General features: G+C 37.2%; 4 protein-coding genes across 14 annotated transcripts in view; 2 read left to right on the forward strand and 2 right to left on the reverse strand.

Annotated features, from left to right (window-relative positions):
- The window catches only part of fryb (furry homolog b (Drosophila)), a 64,323-nt gene extending 59,758 nt beyond the window's left edge, over nucleotides 1–4,565 (forward strand). For 8 of the 10 annotated variants that reach the window (XM_051909424.1, XM_051909426.1, XM_051909417.1 and 5 more), the window contains 4 exons: nucleotides 970–987; nucleotides 1,404–1,514; nucleotides 1,878–2,080; nucleotides 3,122–4,565. In XM_051909424.1, the coding sequence (XP_051765384.1) occupies nucleotides 970–987; nucleotides 1,404–1,514; nucleotides 1,878–2,080; nucleotides 3,122–3,380 (591 nt within the window). In that variant the 3' untranslated portion in view covers nucleotides 3,381–4,565. The remainder of the gene's footprint in view (nucleotides 1–969; nucleotides 988–1,403; nucleotides 1,515–1,877; nucleotides 2,081–3,121) is intronic. The other 2 variants (XM_051909419.1, XM_051909428.1) reach the window with 1 other exon arrangement.
- A 411-nt stretch (nucleotides 4,566–4,976) lies between these two features.
- Nucleotides 4,977–6,794, reverse strand: zar1l (zygote arrest 1-like). Its single transcript, XM_051909429.1, has 4 exons — nucleotides 6,159–6,794; nucleotides 5,756–5,848; nucleotides 5,300–5,374; nucleotides 4,977–5,230 (listed from the first exon to the last, which is right to left on the reverse strand). Exons 1-4 carry the CDS (start codon nucleotides 6,771–6,773, stop codon nucleotides 5,087–5,089), a joined length of 927 nt encoding a protein of 308 aa, XP_051765389.1. The 5' UTR covers nucleotides 6,774–6,794; the 3' UTR covers nucleotides 4,977–5,086.
- A 2,415-nt stretch (nucleotides 6,795–9,209) lies between these two features.
- On the forward strand, nucleotides 9,210–17,016 carry kl (klotho). Its single transcript, XM_051910756.1, has 5 exons — nucleotides 9,210–10,175; nucleotides 11,587–12,097; nucleotides 12,299–12,567; nucleotides 14,459–15,584; nucleotides 16,340–17,016. The coding sequence occupies exons 1-5, from the start codon at nucleotides 9,450–9,452 to the stop codon at nucleotides 16,678–16,680; spliced, it is 2,973 nt and encodes a 990-aa protein (XP_051766716.1). The 5' UTR covers nucleotides 9,210–9,449; the 3' UTR covers nucleotides 16,681–17,016.
- Nucleotides 17,017–17,254: 238 nt separating this feature from the next.
- On the reverse strand, nucleotides 17,255–21,121 carry rfc3 (replication factor C (activator 1) 3). Of its 2 annotated transcripts, none has more exons than XM_051910758.1 (9): nucleotides 20,886–21,121; nucleotides 19,880–20,017; nucleotides 19,728–19,795; nucleotides 19,557–19,654; nucleotides 19,237–19,418; nucleotides 18,670–18,806; nucleotides 18,407–18,505; nucleotides 17,642–17,711; nucleotides 17,255–17,521 (listed from the first exon to the last, which is right to left on the reverse strand). In XM_051910758.1, the coding sequence occupies exons 2-9, from the start codon at nucleotides 19,946–19,948 to the stop codon at nucleotides 17,330–17,332; spliced, it is 915 nt and encodes a 304-aa protein (XP_051766718.1). In that variant the 5' UTR covers nucleotides 19,949–20,017; nucleotides 20,886–21,121; the 3' UTR covers nucleotides 17,255–17,329. The 2 variants fall into 2 exon arrangements, with proteins under 2 accessions (XP_051766718.1, XP_051766717.1); XM_051910757.1 differs by lacking the exon at nucleotides 20,886–21,121 and adding an exon at nucleotides 20,288–20,521.
- Nucleotides 21,122–22,799: the final 1,678 nt, after the last annotated feature.

Genomic DNA, 22,799 nt, shown 5'->3' on the forward strand with positions numbered 1-22,799 from the left:
CAAAGAGCACACCTAGGTTCCTAACTGACGACGAAGACTTAACAGAGCAGCCATCAAGTGTTAGACAATATTCTAGGTTATTACGTGAAGAAGTTTTTGGTCCAAAAATTAGAATCTCTGTTTTTTCTGAATTTAGTAGTAGGAAATTACTGGTCATCCAATTTTTTATATCAGCTATGCACTCCGTTAATTTTGTGAATTGGTAAGTTTCGTCAGGGCGCGAAGAAATATAGAGCTGAGTATCATCAGCGTAACAGTGAAAACTAACGCCATGCTTCCTAATGATATCTCCCAAGGGTAGCATGTACAGAGTGAACAGTAACGGTCCTAGTACTGAGCCTTGTGGTACTCCATATTGGTAAAGCTACTTCAGATGGTAAAGCTGTATTTTCAGCATCATTACTCCAGTCTTCAGTCATATGATCCTTCAGAAATCATTCTAATATGCTGATTTGCCGCTTAAAAAAATCATTTCTTTTTATTATTAATGTTGTAAACAGTTGTGCTGCTTAATATTTTTGTGTAAACTATGATAAATTATTTCCTCCAGGATTCTTTGATAAATAGAAAGTTCAAAAGTTCAAAAACAGCATTTATTTGAAAAATAAGTCTTTTGTAACATTATAAATGTCTTTACTGTCACTTTTGGACAATTTAATGCATCCCTGCTGAATAGAAGCATTTGTTTCTTTTAAAAATCGTACTGACCCCAAACTTTTAAACAGTAGTGTATGCAATGCAACATTTATGTAATATTTCCTCACTCTGTGCGCCTTCTTCTTGTCTTCCTCTGCATGATTTATATGGGTTGAATGTTGAATGTGACTGGCACTAATCTTCTAATTATGTGGATGGGATTTCTGAGCACAGTGGCGCATATTCAGTCTCACAGATTGCATGCTGGGTATTAATGCTGTCTGTTTCTCCCTTCTCAACTCTTTCCTCTTTTATGACATGCTTACTCTGCAGCAAATGGAAACTCTGGCTGTAAGTTTTGAAACTAAGAACTGTTCTCTTTCTTGTTCATCTGTTAGAGTGAGTGATCTGTGTTTACAGCTTTATAGTTTAGTACATAAATTCAGTTCAGTTTACCTGCAAGCGAGTGTGTTTACATGCATGATTTTACTCAAGCTTAGTGAAATGCTTAGTAAGAACACTTTTAAGATCATGTAAAGTGTTCTTCAAGATAGCAGAAGTAATAAATCACTTTAAAATGTACACATGGTTTTCTTAAAACAAATTAATTTTTGATTGTTATGAACATTTTTTGTGCATATAAACACACTCAGTGATGGAAGTTTGAGTTGTTGTTTTTTTGTTTGTTTGTTTTTCTTCTCTGTGGCTGTTCATATGTGTGATTCCCTTATTATATCATGTTACCAATGTATTTGTATCGTCCACAGCAATTGGAGTTGTGTCAGCGACTGTACAAACTTCACTTCCAGCTCCTTCTGCTGTTTCAGTCCTATTGTAAACTCATAGGACAAGTGAACACCATCAGCTCTGTGCCAGAGGTACACAATACACCTGTGACCCCACTGATACACATTTAATTTGAATTAGAATTGATTCTAATATGTTCTGTAATGTGAACATTATTTAAATGAGCCTGAATTAAATCTAAATAAACTTTGTAGAATTTAAATAGTAAATCAAATCGTATCAGCCAGCAAAACAAACAAACAAACATATATGTAATGTAATGCATATTTGAGAAACTATAGAGAAAACTTTATTGATTGAGCAAAAGATATTAGTTTGGCTTACTATATATATATAATATATATATATATATATATATATATATATATATATAAATGAGCCACTAGCTGGTTGACTTGTAATGTTAATGTTGATCATGTGCTCTCAATCTGTAGCTGTGGAACATGTCTCGGGAATTGAGCGATCTGAAAAATTGCCTGCGGCTAGCTGAAGCCTCATTAGCTGGTGATCTAGAGGACCGGCAAAGGCACGGCTCCCAGCCCATCTTCCCCAGCTCTGAGGCAGCTGTACAGGCCATCCTGGAGTGCTTGAATAACAACGAGTTCTCTATGGCCATCCGCTACACTCAAGAGTGCAGGTGAGCTATGTCACCACTAGGGAGAGACAAAACACTATTAATTAGGCAGTAAAGACAAGCATGAAGAAATAAAATCTAAAATACTTTGCACACACTCAACAATAAAAACATATGGTTTTGTGCATTTTTCAGATGTTTAATATTAATAGAGTGTGTTCCAAGATTATTATAGTTTAGAATTTTTAACTTAGATTTACTTCTATACTATTTATCAATGTGTCTTCTCAATTTAGTTTTAGTTAGTTTTCACTCTATCATTAGTTTTTAGTTTGTATTTTAGTTAATTTTCAGTATTTTAAGATTGATGAAGTCAATGCACAAACTGGTAGCATTTATAAAAATATTTTTAATTTTAACAATGTTATGTTTTAAAGCAAAGTCGGTAACACTTTACAATAAGGTTCATTAGTTAAACATTAGTTAATGTATTAACTAACATGAACTAACCATGAGTAATACATTTGTTACTGTATTTACTAATCTTTGTTAACGTTAGTTAATGAAAATACAGTTGTTCATTGTTTGTTCGTGTTAGTTCACAGTGCATTAACTAATGTTAACAAGATTTTAATAATGTATTAGTAAATGTTGAAATTAACATTAACAAAGATTAATAAATGCTGTAGAAGTGCAGTTCATTATTAGTTCATGTTAACTAATGTAGTTAACTAATGTTAACTAATGAACCTTATTGTAAAGTGTTACCGCAAAGTCTAGTGTTATTGCTACATTATTTATTGTAATATTTATGTTTAATGTGGGTGGGTTGTAAATGTCTTAATTTTCATATACCATGTATCAAAAACAAATTTATTTTAATTTTATTTTAGTAGTTAGATTTGGAGTTATGAAAATGTATTTAGTTTAGTATGTATTTTTATTTCAGTTACTGAAAATGTTTTCATTTTTGCTAACAATAGCACTGGCGTGTTTAATAGCATGTAAGTTTTTGCTGTGGTGTTGAAATTAGTATTGAGATGCATGACATTTTACTGGTATTGAAATTTTAGTACTGTTATATAACTTTCCTCTCCTTTTTAGACGAATGTGGCCAAATGACATTTTTGGGGGCGGCTCAGAGGACGAGATCCAGACTCTCCTCAACGTCTACTTCCGGCACCAGACTCTGGGCCAGACTGGCACCTTCGCACTGGTTGGCTCAAACAAGGACATGTCCGAGGTCTGCACAAAGATCATGGAGCTCAACGGAGAGATCCGGGACATGATCCGCCGCGCTCAGGGGTACCAGGTGATCTCATCCAGCCTCCTAGACTCCAGCGTGTCCGGCGTGAGTCTCTGACAGGAAGCCTGCGGCACCCCAGACCATCCCTGGCCTGGACCCCCCGACCACTGGATCCCTCCATAGTCACCCAACCTCTCCTGCGCCAGCCCTCATCCCGCGATCCTCCACTCCTGCCACCCGCTCCAGGCCAGATCCAGTGTGACGTTTGGGAGTGCTGCCGCCCTTTTGAGGGTGTAACTCATAAACTTGTGCCCTTCTTAGGGAAACTTGCACGAGCATCCTTGACTGTACTAAATAGGAAGGGGCTCCTGAGAGTGAGTGTGTCCTCAGGTCCTCAAATGTGCAGCAATAACGGAGAAACGGAGCTGCTCTTGCGAGATTCCTTAGATTGAGTCACTCAAACGCATCTTTTAATTATTGCACTATGTTGACGTTTCGTGTCGTAAATCATGAGGAGAAAAAAAATCCTGTTTGCTACTGAGAAATGCTGCATTTTTGGAAAGGAAGCACCCGAGTGAGAACTTCTGCTTGGTTTGTTTGTTAACATGGGGAATGTGCAATGATGGATCATTGAAACGGATGCCTTTCTACTGTAACTGTTCAAGAATGTCTTTAAAAGCGAACAGGACATGCCGCACAACTGAAGGAAGGACAAAGGATACTATGTGTACGTCTTCGGTCTTTATCACAATACTTGTAGCTGTTTAAAGCGGAGAGGTTGTGTCTTTGTGAACCTGTCCATCACTTGCGTACCGCTAAATATCAGCCTCCGCACCTGCACAGACACACGCAAACAGGCTGACATTCAGCGATTTGTTCGTACAACTAAGCTACTGCTGAAGCTGATTCTACTTCAAGTGCTGATACAAGATTGTTTGGCTGTTTTTCAATCGACATCCTGCGCTCTGCCATACACAGGCTCACCTTTAGACTAAATTTGTATTTAAGAAATCAGTGTGTTGAACATAGTTTTTGAAATTGTTCTTTGTCGATTCAAGTTGCCAAGCATGCATCATTGTATTTACTTTTGAGTTGTATTTATTGAAAGTTGTATTTTATTAAAATGTTATTTGTATAAAGTGGAAAAGGGAGGCATCACATGGAGATTAGTCTTTGTCACTAGTGCATGCCTAGACAGATTGCACATTGTAAAGTATCTGAGATTTTTTTTCTCCCCCCCCCCCCCTTCCACTATGTAAATACTTAAAGCTTTTGTGAAATAAATTGTGCTTTCTTCATGTTGAGATTCTCCAGTTTGCTGTTCATTTCAATATTAAAAAAAAAAAAAAAAAAAAAAAAGTTTGCATAGGTCACTTATTCATAATGTAGGGTTTCATGCATGCATAATCTTGAGCAAAAATTGCCTTAATGCATTGCATTTAAAAAAAAAAAAAAAAAAAAAAACCTTCTGTGGAACAAGATTTCCAGAAAGATCTGAATTTCCATAATGAAAGTGGTGTTTTGAACCCCAATAACTCATTGCATGGCAAAAACGGTTGAAACATTTGTCATATCTTGTATAATGTTCTTCTGCAGAACACAAGTTTGGAACAAAATGAAGGCAAGTACATAACCATTTTCATTTTTAGGTGAACCAAGTCCTTCACAAAGCAGAAACATTCACACAGACACTGGTATTATGCTGCAATACTTTTAGTTTATAAATTTACACATGTATAGGAATACAAAAACACAACATCCCACCCAATGTCACTCGGGCCACCAATGTAGATTCTAAAACGCATCATTATACACCTGAACATTTAGACTATGTACTTGAAACTGTAGATGGTGTCACAGGAAAGGCCTTTTCCCTTGCAGCGGCCACACAGATCCTGACGGTGAGGACGGCGCAGGTCAATGTGCCTCTGCTTCCGTTCACAGCAGCAGCGAGTCTTGCAGCAAACCTGGTGAAACGGAACGGTCAAACTGCACAAACAGCTTTAAAAATGCACACAGTTACGATCAACTCATACCTGGCATTGAATGGATTCAACCCTATATGGATTCAGTCCAGCCTGGCACTTTCTGCAGTGCTGTTTGAAGTACACCTGTGGGAATGATGGCATTTAATTAGGTTTAAACCTTAAGTTTAAAAGGGATAGTTCACCCAAAAATGAAAATTGTCATCTACTCACCCTCTAGTAGTTTCAAATCTGTATGAATTTTGTTCTGCTGAACACAAAGGAAGACATTTGGAAGAGTGTCAGTAATCAAACAGATCTCGCCCCCATTGACTACCATAGTAAAAATACTATGTCAGTAACCAAACAGATATCTCGCCATTCTTCCAAATATGTTCCTTTGTTCAGCAGAACAAAAGAAATTCATACAGGTTTAGAACTACTTGAAGGTGAGTAAATGGCAGAATTTTCATTTGAGTGAACGATCCCTTTAAATTTTTGAGTTTTTAAAAAGTCACTGGAATTTACCTTGGAAGTTCCCGAGATGCACCACACAAATGCACTTTCCCATCGAATATTGCACTTACTGCAGTGATAAAATCCATATTTCTGCTCCAGAAACTAAATAAGAATAAATTGTTAGAATTTAAAAAAAAAAAAAAAAAAAAAAAAACCTCCGTGTACACACTGGTAATTAAGGAAGCGACAACCAATCAAACTGCTTCAGGGTTTACCTCATTACATATTCATTTGTTCAGTTAAGGAGGGAGGGGGACGTAAAAGAAAACGTTTTAAATATTGTGAGTTTCAAGTTGAATAAAATAAGTTAAGTAAAACCTGACTACCTACGATTAATTACTAGCCTAAAAGTCACCTAACTTCACTGCAGAAACTGTGGTTGCCATGGTAAACCTTTCCCCCCTTAACACACCTGAAAGTTAGACCGTTTATTTCGCTGAATCAACGACTTCTCCTGCCGTGATTCGTTGCGCGTGGTTTCATCCTGTTTACACTCCTCGTCGTCGTCCGTCTCACTGTCTGTCTTCTTGCTCTCATCCCCTCCATCGTCCTTACTTTCACCGGCAGTCGTGGATAAGGAGAAAATCCTGCGGTCGAAGACGGGGGAGTAGATGGCGACGGGACGGGAGAAGCGTACGGAGTTGACAGGTGTGCTGGGCAGAGTGTCTTTCAGGGGGCTGATGGACGGCGTCCTCGGTGAGTCCCATTTATCACCGCGATAAAACAACGTTTTGGGGCCGAGTGAGCACTGGACAGTAGCATCTACCTTTGGGTTTACCTGCACACCGAACTCTCTAGTGTTGGCCTTGCGGAGGCGCGGGGTCAGGTTCGGGTTCACCTGAGATAATATCGCTTTTAACTGCGCGCGTTTATAAACATCAAAATAGTCGGGGGCATCTGGCGCAACATACAAATTGTTTCCCTTTTTATTCCAGTTTTGGTGTTTAAATTTCGCGTTGCCGGGATAAAAGGGGAAATAGCCAGGATACCCTCCACAGTTGTAAGGTGGGATGAGAAACTCTTCCATTGTGGTATGATCATTAGCAAAGGCCTTCCTGAATATTTATGATCTCCCTTAGTTCACGCCTTAATTGGCGCGACCTAATTAGCATCGATCACGTGTGGGCGTGGCTCAGCAAAACAGTACGGATGTGACGTATTAGCATAAGGTAAGGTAATGATCTCTTTTCCCCCTTTTAGCACGAGTTGAAAATGCAGTTGTGTACAGTATTTTACATGACAAGTCAAGCAGTGACAACACAGGTTCCACAACTTCACCTGTTTTTTTTTTTTACATTGAAATTAAATGGAGACAATCACTAGAATGTAACACAAATTTACTATTTCATTCATTTTATTTTTGTTTTAAATTATTGTGTGTGTGTGTGTGTGTGTGTGTATTGTGTATATATATATATATGTATAATGCCATTTTTTGACATAATAATTGAGAGACATCTCTGAATATTTGCACTTTTAAAAAAATTATAAATGTTTGTGAAATAAAGAATAAATAAATAAATATAAAATATTTATCTATAAATAAATGTTTATAAAACTATGAATATATATTTATAAAAATATATTTTATTAAAAATAAGGTGATTGTAATGGTGAAATTGTCAACCCGAGTACAGTTCTTTTCTTTTACTGACTGTGAGTCGAGATTTGAAGAGCAGAAATAATGTGTGAGGTATGTTGCTAGGCATTCAAATAAGTAGGGGTTATAAAAGCTGGATTTTAAAACCCTCTCTTATGCTTCAGTTTATGAAAGGCAAACAACAAGAACTAAACAAAAGGGTTACCAAAGGTCTTAAATTCTAAGTTCACTATAGTTTAAGCTGTTCAGTCTAGTTTGCATTACCAGTCTAAATTGTGTTTCTTATGCTGAGGATTTTGTTCTGTTCAGTTTTATTTTGTCAAGAACCTTTTCATTTTATTATTAAATGAAAGAAAGTATGGATCACTTGTTTGCCGCACAGTGCAAAATGATGTGATTTACGATAAAAATATAACTGGGATGTCTTCAAGCTCTGTTAGTAGTAATAGTCATTTAGCAGACATTGTCTCAACCAAAGCAACTTTTATTTCAGGGACAGTCCTGTTGGATCAACTTGCCTTTGATCTAGGCACAAAAGTGATCCCATTGATTCTTCACCTCATGAACAACCTTTGGATATTACCACCACCCCATACAGAGGAAGACCTGACACATTTTATACACGAACATGCATTTCTCTTCAATATTTAAGTAAGTTCAATGCTCAGTGAGTGTATTGTTTTTATTCCAGCTGAAAGCATCATACATTTACATTATGCATAGCACTGTTTGGATTTGTTTGCCCTCTTTCTCCTCTTCTGTGTTCTCTTTCTATCCAGTCATCTCTATTTATAATTCATCTATATGGGATGAAATAAATTTAACTATAAGCTTTAATGACAGTGGAACACATTAATGCAATTCACTGTGAAATGGAAAATACATCATGCATCACCATCCAACATAAATTCAAATAAAACTGACCTTTAATAGGTGACTGACAAACAAGCCCTGCGGGGGAACACAAGACTCACACCATTGATTTTCCCTCACATGGATGTGTGTTGAGAAATAATATTTTGTGATATTTAGGTATTGAAAAAAAAATATTGTGTGATTATAGAGAGCAGCAGATAGTTGCAATAAAGATAATTTCATGCTTATCGAAGTAATAAATTATTTCAATGAATTCACTGTGTGGTCAATGCTACTGTTATATTGATGTTTTGCTTGAGTCAGACAGGCAAATAGCCCAGATAACGTGAACATGGCCCCTTCAGGGGCCCCAATGGCTGGTTTAAAGCTAATAAAACAATCTCGGGGAACATATTATTGGCATTAATGTATTACAATGGCAATTTTTCCTTCTGGGTCCGTTCAGGACATTACCATTAGCCTTCCAGATGGAGATACTTTTTCATATATGTATTCTGATATATTACACATGTAATTCAATTAAATGCACAAATCTGTTTCCTACTACATATTACATTATATTATCATACTGCATATCGTAAAATGTTGATTTTATTACGTAATCAAGGTCTAGCTATTAAAAACACACCTGTTTGAAGCACTTCCACAACATGCAGTTTAATCTGTGCAAAAGCATCCAAAACAAAATTATATAGATAAGAACTGACTGTATGAAGGATTTTTAAAATTCTGTTTATGTATTTTCTAATACATTTTACAAAGTATGGGCTGTTAACATTAATGTAATGTACTGTATTTCATTCATAAATTGTTTTTGTCATTGAAAGTCATTGAATAACCTATTTGGATTACTGGATAACTAGGTGATCAGTATTCATGTAATATATGATTTATTCATATAGGTTTTTCAGTCTTAAAAGATATTCATTTGTCATTTAGAGCCACTGGAGAAATGAAATTGTTTTTTTGTTGTTTTATAATCATATTTGCCCTATCATACACTAGCAGGAGGAAATGTGTTATTATGGAGGCTGGAATTGCACAGCGCTTGGATACCTATTTACCCGTCAAGTGCCTGGGTAATAATTGATAGATTTCCTGAGAGGACAAAAAACGGGACCAGATGGGGCCAGGTGCGTTATACCGCAGTTGCAAGCAACTCGGAGTGAGGTAAGGGACACGACTCACTTGTTTAACATTAGGAAAGCTGTCCAGTTCTCTGACACCATGACAGTTGCATGGATTGTTTTGGCGCTCGTATTGTTCAGTCAGCTACAGTGGACAGCAGCTGATCCAGGCGCAGGACTGCACACATGGGATAGATTTAGCAAACTTCCATATCCCGGTGACAAAGCCTTCCTTTATGACATTTTCCCTGACAAGTTTATGTGGGCTGTCGGCACCGCTGCATATTCAGTTGAGGGAGCCTGGGAAAAAGACGGGAAGGGTAAGTCTATCTGGGACACTTTTACTCGCGGAGGGACCCGTGTGTCCAGAGGCGACGTGGGCAGTGACAGTTATCACAACATCCCGGGAGACCTCCGAGCCCTGCAGCAACTTGGAGTCAGTCACTACCGGTTTTCTCTGTCCTGGCCACGCATTTTCTCCAACGGCACCAAAGAAAGTTACAATGAAAAAGGTGTGGAATATTATAAAAGTCTAATTCGAGGTTTGAAGGATATTAAAGTGCAGCCTGTTGTGACTTTATATCACTGGGACCTGCCAGACAGTTTGCAAACCCTTTTTGGAGGCTGGAGCAATTCGGTTATGGTAGAACTATTCAGAGAATATGCAGATTTTTGTTTTAAAACATTTGGATCGGATGTGAAATTTTGGATTACCATTGACAATCCTTTTGTTGTGGCCTGGCATGGATATGGAACTGGGGTTGTGGCACCTGGTATCAAAAATGACTCCGATTTGCCTTTCAGAGTGGGACACAATCTTCTGAAGGTAATTAGAGCCACATATACAAATGTTTAAGTTATTTGTTTATTTAATAAACAAATGTACAGATACAAAAATGAGTGCAGACAAAATTAATTATATATCATTTAGCATTACATTCAACAATTCACATATTTTCAGTAATATATATACACACACACACACACACACTCACGGCCACTTTATTAGCTACACCTTTGACCCCCTTTTGCCTTCATATTTGCCTTCATTTGTAGCATAGATTCAGCAAGGTGCTGAAAACATTTCTCAGAAATTTTGGTCTATATTGCAAAGGTGCACTATTGGATTGAGAACTGTGGAGGCCGTTTGTGTTCAAGAAACCAGTTTGAGATGATTTGAGCTTTGTGTTATGGCACATTATTCTACTAGAAGTAGCCATCAGAGGATGGGTACACTGTAGTCATAAAGGGAAAGACACGGTCAACAACAATACTCAGGTAGGCTATGGCGTTTAAACGATGCTCAGTTGGTACTTAGGAGCCCAAAGTGTGCCAAAAAATTATCTCCCACACCATTACACCAGCAGCAGCAGCCTGAACCATTGATACAAGGCAGGATGGATCCATGCTTTCTTGCTGTTACGCCAAATTCTGACCCTACCATCTGAATGTCGCAGCAGAAATAGAGACTCATGAGACCAGACAACGTTTTTCCAATCTTCTATTTTCCAATTTTGGTGAGCCCATCTGAATTGTAACCTCAGTTTCCTGCTCTTAGCTGACAGGAGTGGCACCCGGTGTCTGCTGTAGCCCATCTGCTTCAAGGTTTGACATGTTGTGCATTCAGAGATTCTCTTCTTCATACCTTGGTTGTATTGAGTGGTTATTTGAGTTACTTTTGCCTTTCTATAAGCTTGAACCAGTCTGGCCATTCTCCTCTGACCTCTAGCATCATCAAGGCATTTTTGCCCTCAGAACTGCCGCTCACTGGATATTTTCTCTTTTTCGGACCATTCTCTGTAAACCCTAGAGATGGTTGTGTGTGAAAATCCCAGTAGATCAGCAGTTTCTGAAATACTCTGACCACCCTGTCTGGCAACAACAACCTTCAGCAGATTGTCTTGACCATGTCTACATGCCTAAATGCATTGTGTTTCTGCCATGTGATTGGCTGATTAGATATTTGTGTTAGAGCAGTTGAACAGGTTTACCTAATAAAGTGGCCGGTATTTATATTATATAAATAAACAAAATTTACAAACATAAAAATGATGTTGTTTTTTAAATTACATAAAAAAAAAAAACTTCAAGGCTAGGATGATATTGTTAACTTTTTTAATATTTTTTATTATTATGTTGGTTCAATTTTTATAGTTCAAAGTGCTGTATACAGTATATGTTTTTCAAATATAATGTATAGTCATATATTTTCTTTTGGGCCTGTGTTTGCCGTCTAGGCTCATGCTGCAGCCTGGCACTTGTATGACGAGCGGTATCGTTCCAGTCAGGGTGGGCTAGTGTCCATGGCTCTGGCCTCCCATTGGATCAAGCCTAGCAGAACCAGGCAGGAGAACCGCAAAGCCTGCCAGTGTTCTCTGGACTTCGTGCTTGGCTGGTTCGCCCGTCCGTTGTTCGTGGATGGAGACTATCCACCCTGCATGAAACACAATTTGACCCACAGACTGCCATCCTTCACAGAGGCTGAGAGTGTGTATGTTAATGGAACAGCGGACTTCTTTGCCCTGTCTCACGGACCTGCTCTTAGTTTTCAGCTGATCAATGACAGTCTGCGCTTTGGCCAGACAGAAGACCTAGGTCTGAGAATGCTGCTGTACTGGGTCCGTGCGGAGTACAACAATCCTCCCATCTTTGTAGTGGAAAGCGGATGGTATGGAAGTGGCAACACGAAAACAAAGGATGCCAAGCATATGTATTACCTGAAGCGCTTTATTATGGAGACTCTGAAAGGTACATGCATGAACTGAGGATGATTGATGAAATAAGTATAGAATGAACATATCAATCAGTATACTGTACTGTATGGCCATTTTGAGATTAAAATAACTTTTAATGTTCAAAGAAACATTTACAATGTGTTCCAACTATCATTTAGCACTACTATTTTCAACAATTAGTGATTATGAACAACAATTTTTTTTCTCTTTATAGCAATCCGCTTTGATAGAGTAAATGTGATTGGCTACACAGCCTGGTCTCTGCTGGACGGGTATGAGTGGTACCGTGAATATGGAATACGACGGGGGCTATTTTTTGTGGATTTCAACACTCCTGATCTTAAGAGAGAGCCGAAGACATCTGCCACTTTCTATAGCAAACTAATAGAGAAGAATGGCTTCCCTCAGCTTCCTGAGAACCGCCCTGCACAGGGCGTCTTTCCATGTGACTTTGCCTGGGGAGTTGCTGCCAACTCCATACAGGTACAGCTTGCCCTTGGTTGTCATGATTAAATAATTTTTTATTTATTTAATTTTTATGTATTTATCTAAAATATAGATTATTATTAGATTACATATTATATAATATGAAATAAAACTATTAATAATTATATATATATACAGTGCACAGCATAAATGAGTACACCCCCTCTGAACAAATACAAAAGATGTATTTTCTTTATGATCACTAATACAATTCATGGAAAGATGGCAAAACTAAAATGTATTAAACATATACATAATAAAAACTGAGAAATATATCTCGTTAATAGCCAGAAATTAGTAAATTAGCAAATTTTGTTTAAATTAAGGATTGCAGAAATGAGTACACCCTAGATTTAATTCAACAAATGTATAATATTCTAGTACTTAGTATGTCCTCCATAATTTTGAATATACTGCTCTGACCCTTCTTGGCACGGAGTGTACAAGTTCATGACAAATTGTCACATCTGTCCTGTTTAACTCCTGGATGATGAGCTCCTTAAATGCCCTGATCTTTAATGGGGATTGTTGCTCAACTCGTCTCTACAGAATCATCCACAGGTGCTCAAGAGTGTTAAGATTGAGTGCAATACATGTCCACAGAAGGTTTTTCACCTTGGGAGAATGCATATCCTCATTGTCATGTTGAAAAAATGTCCAACAATGCAGGGAATGAGGAAAGGATAACATCTTATGTTTCAAGTTTGTGTATTAAATTACACAGTGGTGTGGGAATTCATGACAGCATTGATAAAGCACACCTTCAGCACTCATACATCCCTATATAAGAGCTTTACTACCACTTTGTCTAGCAAAAAAATCCCTCATCACAAAACGAAAGCTTAAAATGAAGGTCTGGTTATTTTAGGGGCCTTGTCACAAGTCCATTGTTTTTGAATTTCTGTGTTACTTTTGCTATATTTTCACACTTAAAACAATGATTTGGTAATCCTCTTGTAGCACTGTCCTCTTTTGTGCTAAGAAATAAGTCTCCTGACAGTTCTCTCTCAAGTGGTTCCATTGTTGTCAGCATTAAGTCTGAGAATGATTCAGTGGGCTATATAACACTTTTAATTGTCAAGAAATTACTTCTCTTTAAATGTTTTGGTTCAACATACTTACCTGTTCATCAAACATTGCCTTAAACTTACACCAGAATTTTTTTATTTAGTTTTATTTAGTAACTTTTTTTATTACCTTGATAAGAAAATCTTATTTCCCTGAATAATTTTGACATGCTTCTTTGGTAATTGATTAAGCAGACTTGCATTATATCTCTAAAGAACCCTAACATGTCTTCTAAGTAATTGAGTAATTGCTGACTTTCAGAAGTTTCAGAGGGGGTGTACTCATTTATGCTGTGCACTGTATGTGTGTGTGTATATGCATGATAATATACTGTATATATATATATATATATATATATATAATGTATATTTTATAGTAATATTTCATATTATTTATATTATTACACACAATATATATATATATATATATGTGTGTGTGTGTATATATTATATTTTCTTGCTAATTTGGATACATTTACATATATTTGAATGTTGATTAATGCACATAGTCCATTTTTAAATAAACAAATTGTGATAGTTAACTTCAGATTACAAATAACTGCACACATTTCATCAAAAAGTAGAAAATAGCCTTACTTTGTAAAGTGCAGCCCAGCAAATCAATCTTACTTGATTGTTCTTGTTTGTCCCATTCAAAGGTCATTTTTATAGAACTTAGATTCAGTGTAGATCATTTGATGCATTTAGCTTTAGTCTTTGACCTTTGTCAAACATTGATAAACATAATTTGCATTTATTCTATTTTTTTACTTTTACAATTTTGTATCTAATATCTGGATGTCTTCTGATCCGGTTTTAAGGTTGACACTACACCTACCCAGTTTGCTGACCCTAGCGTTTATATATGGAACAAATCTGGTAACGGAGAGTTGAAAAAGGTCCCTGGTGTGCAGGCGCCCCCTATGCACAGGCCACGTCACTGCGCCGACTACGGCATCATCCTCCAGCAGGTGTCTGATGTGCGCCATATGCAAGTCTCACACTTCCACTTCTCCCTCAACTGGTCCTCCATCATCCCAACAGGCCGGGTGTCTGATGCTAACGAAACACTGCTAAGATACTACCAATGCTTTGTCAGTGAGCTGCAAAAGGTTAACGTAACACCTGTTGTGACCCTTTGGCACCACACAGGGAAACTATCCAGTCTACCGGCATCCATGGAGGCTGGTGGGGGCTGGCAGAGCGAGGAGACAGTCCAGGGCTTTGCAGACTATGCCAGGTTGTGTTTCCAGCGACTAGGAACTCATGTCAAACTTTGGATCACCCTGAATGAGCCTAACGAAGAGGATCTTGAATACACTGTGGGCCACCAGCTGCTTCGTGCACACGCGTTAGCTTGGCACATCTACGATAGAGAGTTTCGCAAAGCCCAAGGCGGTAATGCATCACTGGTTCTTCATATGGACTGGGTCGAACCTGCGTTTTCATTCAGCAGGGAGGATGTAGCACCTGCAAACCGAGTCCTGGACTTTCGAGTCGGCTGGTTTGCGGAGCCCATCTTCGGTAGAGGTGATTATCCAGCGGTGATGCGTAGCTGGCTCCAACAGCGAAACAATATCGATCTCTTCAACTACCACTTACCGACGTTCAGCAAAGAGGATCAACTGTTGGTAAAAGGATCCTACGATTTCTTCGCCATCAGCCATTTTACTACCTCAATGGTATATGATGGAGTGGAAGACAAATACACCTTCAAGGACAAGTTGCAGGTTCAGCTGATATCTGATGTGACCTGGATCATGTCTCCAAGACGCAACTCTCCTGTGGTCCCCTGGGGTCTTCGCAAGGCACTGAACTGGGTTAACTCACGATACAAAGGGGTTCCCATTTATGTGATGGCCAATGGTGTTCAAGAGGACACCGCTAGGTTTAAGGATAGCTTGCGTGTCTACTACCTTTACAATTACATTAATGAGGCCTTGAAAGGTAAGAAACCATATAATGTTATGTGTTGGCTTTCAATAGGGTGGCTCATACAGATCCTGATTTTTTTTTTGCCTTTTGTCAAGAGCTCTGTCTCAGTCACTTAACTGAATTAAAATTATAGTTCAAATACTGTACATTAAACAAGCACAGGAATATTATATTATAATGAATTTTAATATTAATAATTTATTCCTAATTAGGTTATCTATTTTGTGCTTTTATTATAAATTGCATATACATTTTAATAAAATTATAATTAAAGGAAATGTAAATCATTAATATTAATTATATTAAGTGTAATCAAACTCATTATTTGTATTATTCAGTGTCATTTTATTACATATTTTACAGATTATATATTTCATACATTCTTATAATATCGGTTGGGTGTCAAAGATGTTGAATTTTTCAACATCTAATTGTTTAAGGTTAGTTTTTAAGTTTCCAAGTACAGTAACCCACTTGGATAAGTTCTGATGACTCAAATCTATGCCGTTTCTATTTAGAGGCGCAAAGCTCAAGCTGTACACACACATCCACACGCAGCAGTTTAATTATTAAACAGAAAACTAGGGAAACAGTTTGCTGACCTTACGAAAACTAGCGAGCCGCTCTTCATCTGAGATTTGGAAAAATATTTGTTTACTATTCTCAAAACACTGGCAAGGCCTTATTTACCTTGTCATCTGAATTCGCTTTATAGGTACGTCATGAGTTCACTTCACTTGTATTCTAACCTCTGATTTGTTTTTTAGCATATACGCTAGATGGAGTCAATCTGAAGGGCTATTTTGCATACGCGTTCAGCGACCAGCGGGACCCAGGCTTTGGCATGTATGGTCACGTGCAGGAGGAAGTCATTCTGAAATCTTCACTGGCCCATTACAAAAACATCATCCGCCACAATGGCTTCCCTGCCGCAAACACATCTCAGCAACAGTGTCCCCATGCTCCAGTGCACAGCTCTGGCCGTTATATCCTCACCAAGCAGCCTGTTGTTGGCTTTCTCTCTCTGGTGAGCTCTTGCATGCTGATCACAGTGTGCATTATTATCTACTACGCAGTCAAGAGGCACAAAATAGCCACCAAAAAATGAAGGAAAATGGTTCCAGTGGACTCTTATTCTTTTAATTTATTTGTTTTAATGGTTCGTTTATGACAACCTACATACTGTATCACTGCTTTTAACTCTGTGGTATTTCTCAATGAACACTACATGCGCCAGGAAGACCTAGCCAATTATTTAATTTCAGCATTATCATGTAAAAACTATTTATTTGTAAAAAGTAAGATATTTGCATTATTCAGTCAGGTTTGGTTTTTGCACACGGGTTATAAAAAAAAAAAGGTTAAAGAGAACCTTACCATGGTTAGTATAGGTGATGTCATACATTGTCAGATATATTAAATAAATGTTGCCAAAGTAAATTAATGTCAAGATGTTTAATTCTCTTTTTTATTATTACTTTTAATTTACATGCACTTTTATAATTTTCTGTAACTTATCTAAGCCTTTTTATGTCATATCTACAATTCAAAAATCTCTGGAGCTTTGTAATATTCATGTGCAGTTTTCTTTATATTTTTGCTTTATGTTGTCAATTTTCTGCTAATTTCATACAGTTCCAAGTTCCCCAAAGAGGTACAGAAAATAGCAATAACAGTCCAAAAACATTTTAAATAGCTTTTATTATGAAAAACAAACAGTTGTCTAATATATCTTATTCATTTTAGGCTACAATAGCTCAGAACATAAAGTTGTCAAGTCCATCTTCCATAAACTTTTTGTAGATGGCCATGAATTTAGCTACAAAGGCCTCCAGGTGGTAGATTGCTTTGCTGCCTAGCTGCAGTCTGTGCTCATAGTACGCCGCCATCTGAGCCACCTCGGCCTTCAGGTGTCCATCACAGTTACTTAGCAACTCTGTCACCAGGCCCTGGAATACCAATGCAAAGAAACAGTGTTGATGCAGTGATTGTGCACCAAATCAAGCTGTAATTTAACATTGATTTCGCAGTATAAAATATTTATATATGCTGAAAATAAGCAGCTGTACCTTCATGATGACTTCTGGTGGGATGCAGTGAGTTAGAAGTTCATACAATCGTGCCCGAACCTCCAAAAGTCTGCAAAATTAAAACAGTTTAGTTTTTAGCCATTTGCAAACATCTCAATTATTCTGCTTAAAAAAAAAAATAAATAAATAAAAAAAACTTACCAGGCTACATAAACCTAAGTTAATTATTAAGTTATCATGATATAAAGAAATCAAATAGCTGAATTACCAAAGAAGTGAATGATTTTTTTTTCCATAGCCCTAAAAAGGACTTTGACAAGCCATGCTCACAAAGATCAATGTTAATATTTATTAACATACAGTCAAACCAAAATTCATTCAGACACCTTCAACATTTCACACATTATCAGTTTATTCGCTATAGTTTAAAAAAATTGTAATAAAATATGAACTCTGAGTTAAACTGTGTCAAAAAAAAAAAAAATCTTTGATAATGTCAGATAACACTTAAGCAAAACATAGTCAAGTCAAAGTGAATCATTATTGGTCCCAAATTTATCAATTTTACTGTTAGTCCACTGTATGAAGAATTTTTGGGTATAATGTGTTACAGTTTACTTTATTTTGCTATCCACACATAAATTAACTATAGTGTCCTGCACCCACTAGTAAAAAAAAATTATATCTAGTGTCTTAATTTTTGGTTTGACTGTATATTGCTTTTTAGGTCCTGTGTTTTCATCAGCACTGGCAGACAGCTGGTGATTTTAAAAAATTTTTGCTTGTATTTATGCATGTTGTGACCTTTGAGGGCTTTGCTGGCTGACTATAGCATTAGCAGTCTCTCTGAGGTACACCTCCCAGTCTGTCTCAGGGATGTCCTGGTCTGGAGAGAATGGATACCTGCAGGAAAGTAAATAGGGAACAGATAAAATACATTGTATGTGTTTGGCATGCACTTTAGGTGAGTTATGTATATTCATTCAGATATGTATATTCATTCATTTTTTATTTATCACTGGTAAATATCACAGTATCTTTATTCTGGTTAAAGCGAAGACTCTCACTGTTGAACTCTGCAGGCTTCACACATCAGCAGGGCTTTACGGAGGTTACGGCCAGATTTCTCAGCGATCTGTCTGGCCAGTTCAGGAGGAAGCAGCAGCCCCTCCTTCCTGCAAATGCCTGACAGAACACTGCACACCTGAGAAGATAAAGAAGGTTGGGTTGTTTTCAGATGTAAGGCAAAACCCATTTAATATAAAATATATTATCAAAAATACAGCAAAAACAGTAATATTACTTCACAATATGACAAATATGTTTTAAAGTGTAATTTATTCCTGTGATGCAAAACAGAATTTTCAGCATTATTACTCCAGTCTTCAGTGTCACATGATCCTCCAGAAAACATTCTAATATGCTGATCTAGTGCTCAAGTAACATAAAACAGTTGAGCTGCTTAATATTTTTGTGGAAACCTTGATACATTTTTCCAGAATTCTTTGATCAATAGAAAGTTCAAAAGAACAGCATTTATATAGAATAACATTGTAAACATCTTTACTGTCACTTCTGATCAACTTAATGCATCCTTGCTGAATAAAAGTATTAATTTCTTTCTACAATGGCACCTCTTCCACACTTGGCAGGGGGACTCTCACGGCCAGACACCTGCTCCTGATGGGGCCAATCACTTTTGAGGTGGAGTTACAGCAAAGGATCAGTCGACAAGTGGACATGTACTTCTCCATCGTACGCCGCAAGGCATGCTGGGCATCTTTAGTGAGACGGTCCACCTCCGTCAGCAGCACCACTGTGAATAGATTTATCATTACCATGATTGTTGTAAATGTACGGGATCATTAATAAAAGGTTATCATATCCAAACACAGCTTTTAGCTGTTCAGCTGATTCAGATTAATGATCTAACCCAAAAAGAACAAAGCCAAACCTTTGAACTCCCTTTGAGCACTGGACTGAATCTGCTGAGACTGGGCGACAGTTTTTATCAGCTCCTGAATGACCACACGGTCACTGTTCCCAGCATCACTGAGGAAAACAGATCAGACATGAGGGATCTGCTAGTGAAGACTCCAAATATACAAAGTGTTTTTTTTATTACCTTGGATTCACCTCTAGATGATAGTTGCTGGCAATAGTGTTGATTTCAAGCTTCTTTTTAGATGGAGTCTACAAGAGACAAACATTAACAGTTAATACTGTAGTAAACTATATAATTAGTAGGTTTTCAAAGCATCTGATGTTTTTTAATACCGTGATGGACTGGTGTTCAATCCTGAGTTTCTCGACACCGGGTCCATACAACTCTCTGAGCAGACACATGATCCGTGTTTTCTTACCAGCACCAGACGGTCCATAAACCAACAAGTGTGGAAAATCACCACACTGGACCTGTATAATGAAACCGTGAGAGACTATTGCATTATCTAATTAATCATTTTAGGCAACATTATTAATATGTGAAGCGCACTTCAGTTTATATCACAGCTATTGTAAACTAATTGTTACTGCAATTGTATAGAAGCAAATTAAATGATTTATACAGCTAGAGAGCGCAATGATGTACATGTTGGTAAAATATAATTCACGTTTAGTTATTTGACGTGACTCGAGTCTGTCATAAACACTAGTTCGCTTTCTATATAGTTTATGCTATTTTACCAGATTTTTCAGATGGTTTGCTTGTTCCTTGTGGTAGTCGAGTTTAGCCAAGGACGTTGGTCTGTATTTATCCACCCATAAACTCATTTTTCAATCTGAATGATGAGAATATCGTTGAGAAAATGAAATGTTATTGTGAGGCGCCTGCTCCCGCGAAGCATAAACCCGCGCAGCGCGCTGTCAGAACGGCAACTACAGGGAGCGAAGAAGGACAAGTGATTTCGCGTTTCGTAAAACTCAATACATTTCTGCTCTTTTTTAAGTGTAGAATTAACGAATTCACAACATAAATTCTTCAAGAATTATGTGACACATTGGATTGGTATGGATTTACTTTGAAATGTTTGTTTGTTTTGACAGAATCTCATGAACATTATAATGATGCGCGTAAGCTAATGATATGGTCGTGTCAAAAGAAAAACAAAATAAAAGTAAAATTAGGTTGAGTACAAATAGTTAGGTTGAATTAACATTCTCTTAAAGACGCTAGCAGCCTATACGAGTCCAGGTTTTTTGGAGTCGACTCCCACTCCTCAACTCCATTTACATTACATCAAAACAGGGTCATAAATAAGGAAAGATGGCAGTCCTTACTCACTTAATTAACTTATTTTTCCCCGACACGAAGCCTTAAAATCCCCTCATTAAAATGACTTGATGAGCATCAATGTTGCTACCTAGCTAATTGCCGATACATACGTTCACAGTGAGAAAAGTCACGAAAAACATCTGTGGTCGCATATTATGTCAGAATTAAATAAACGAGAAAGAAGGGATTCTTTAATGAATTCCTAAAATGTCCTCTTTTGGTAATGAAAGTGCGGCAGTTCAAGGTTCCTTATATGACTTTAGGGGGACGTTCTATTTTGGTTATTTTATGGTCGCGCGAGAACTTTACAAAGAGGAAGTTTGGGAAGTTAACAGAGCGTCCTAAAGTAACAGTCCCCTAAACATTCCCAGAACGTCCTGAATGTTCCCTTAAGGTCCACCAAATAACGTCCCCCAACAGGGATGTGCACAGACATTGTGGGGGGCAGGGGCTCAAGTGGAAAAAAGGGCACTTCTCATAATTATTTATTTTAAAAAAAAATAATAAACAAAACATTAAATATATTAACACAACTCTGACTTCCTTACCAATTTATTTTAATTCCCTCACACTCACACAGTTGTTTCATACAGATTTCTACAAAATAATCAGTTCACACAGAGACGATGGTCTTCTTTAGTATTCACTAGGTTTATCACAACAGCAAAGGAAACTATGCCTAAATGTGCATGTTTTCTACACTACTATTTTCAAGTAGCTATATATTTAGAATAAATGACTGCACCAAGGAGAGGGACATAGTTTCACTAATAATTTGTTTTTGCACAAATCAGTAAATCGTTTTAATTCTTTTGGTGTTATTGGAATACTTCTTTCATGCGGACAATTTTAAGATTTTTGTCTATTTTTGCTTACATGTCTTCTTTTACTCTAATGGAAAGAAAACTTCCAAAATACACATTTAGATGGTGTTTGTTTTAAGCCTACTACCCTCCGTATGTTTGCATCTGTAGATTTCTTCGAAATTAACCAAAACAAGCTAATCTGCATATTTGAACACATCAAGAGTTTTTTCCTCTGAATGTTATAAGTCCATAATATACATTATAACAAATGCCTGCAGAGGGCGCCAAAAACCTGGTAATTGTTGTTGTTACACAGCACGATCAAATCCTTGTTATTGGCCAACCAGCATAATTAAAAATATATTATTAGTTAAATAATAATTAAAAAATAATATTCGGCCACTTTTTTATGATAGAAATGCTACAGCCACTGTAATTTTTTTCAAGAATATGTGGACATCAAACATGCACGCTCAGAGCGAGGTTTTAATCTTTTATTGATGTATTCTCCTGTGTAAGCGTAGATTTAAGAATGATAACATTATGCAATGCTGTATTATGATTTTTTTTAATGGTTTTAATAAATCGTGCATCCTTAGAAAACAGTCTACCATGGTTCAAAACGCAATGCATAGCACATTAAAATAATTTAAATTATAATATGACGCCTATCAAATCAGGCAAATGCGTTGCTGGTGGTCAAATTATTAACGCGTCGTTAAACTTATAATCTTAGCCTTAAATAGCCAAAACTTTCACATGTTTGTGAACATACATAGGCTACCTGAAAGAGATGCCAGGATTCATCTAGGGCTTTTTTCTTTTACGCTTCTCATTGCCAGACAGCTGTTGTCTTTTCCCTGGCATAGTTGTCACAAGTTGTCAGCAAACAGCAAATATTAGGTGGGGACGTGTCGCGGAGGGACGGCATCTGAACTCGACAAAGCCGACCTGATATATAGTATTTTTTTTATTCAGTAGCTATATTTGTTTGACAGTGAAGCTGTGCGCAAACAGAAATATATATTCATTTATTGAAGAAAAAAAAAAAAAAGCGCCCCAGAAAAAAGGGCACTTTCTCTCGAGGAAGAAAAAGGGCAGGTGCTCAAGCCCCTTT

The sequence above is a fragment of the Ctenopharyngodon idella genome, chromosome 10, assembly GCF_019924925.1.
Source record: "Ctenopharyngodon idella isolate HZGC_01 chromosome 10, HZGC01, whole genome shotgun sequence".
Classification (NCBI taxonomy): Eukaryota; Metazoa; Chordata; class Actinopteri; order Cypriniformes; family Xenocyprididae; genus Ctenopharyngodon; species Ctenopharyngodon idella.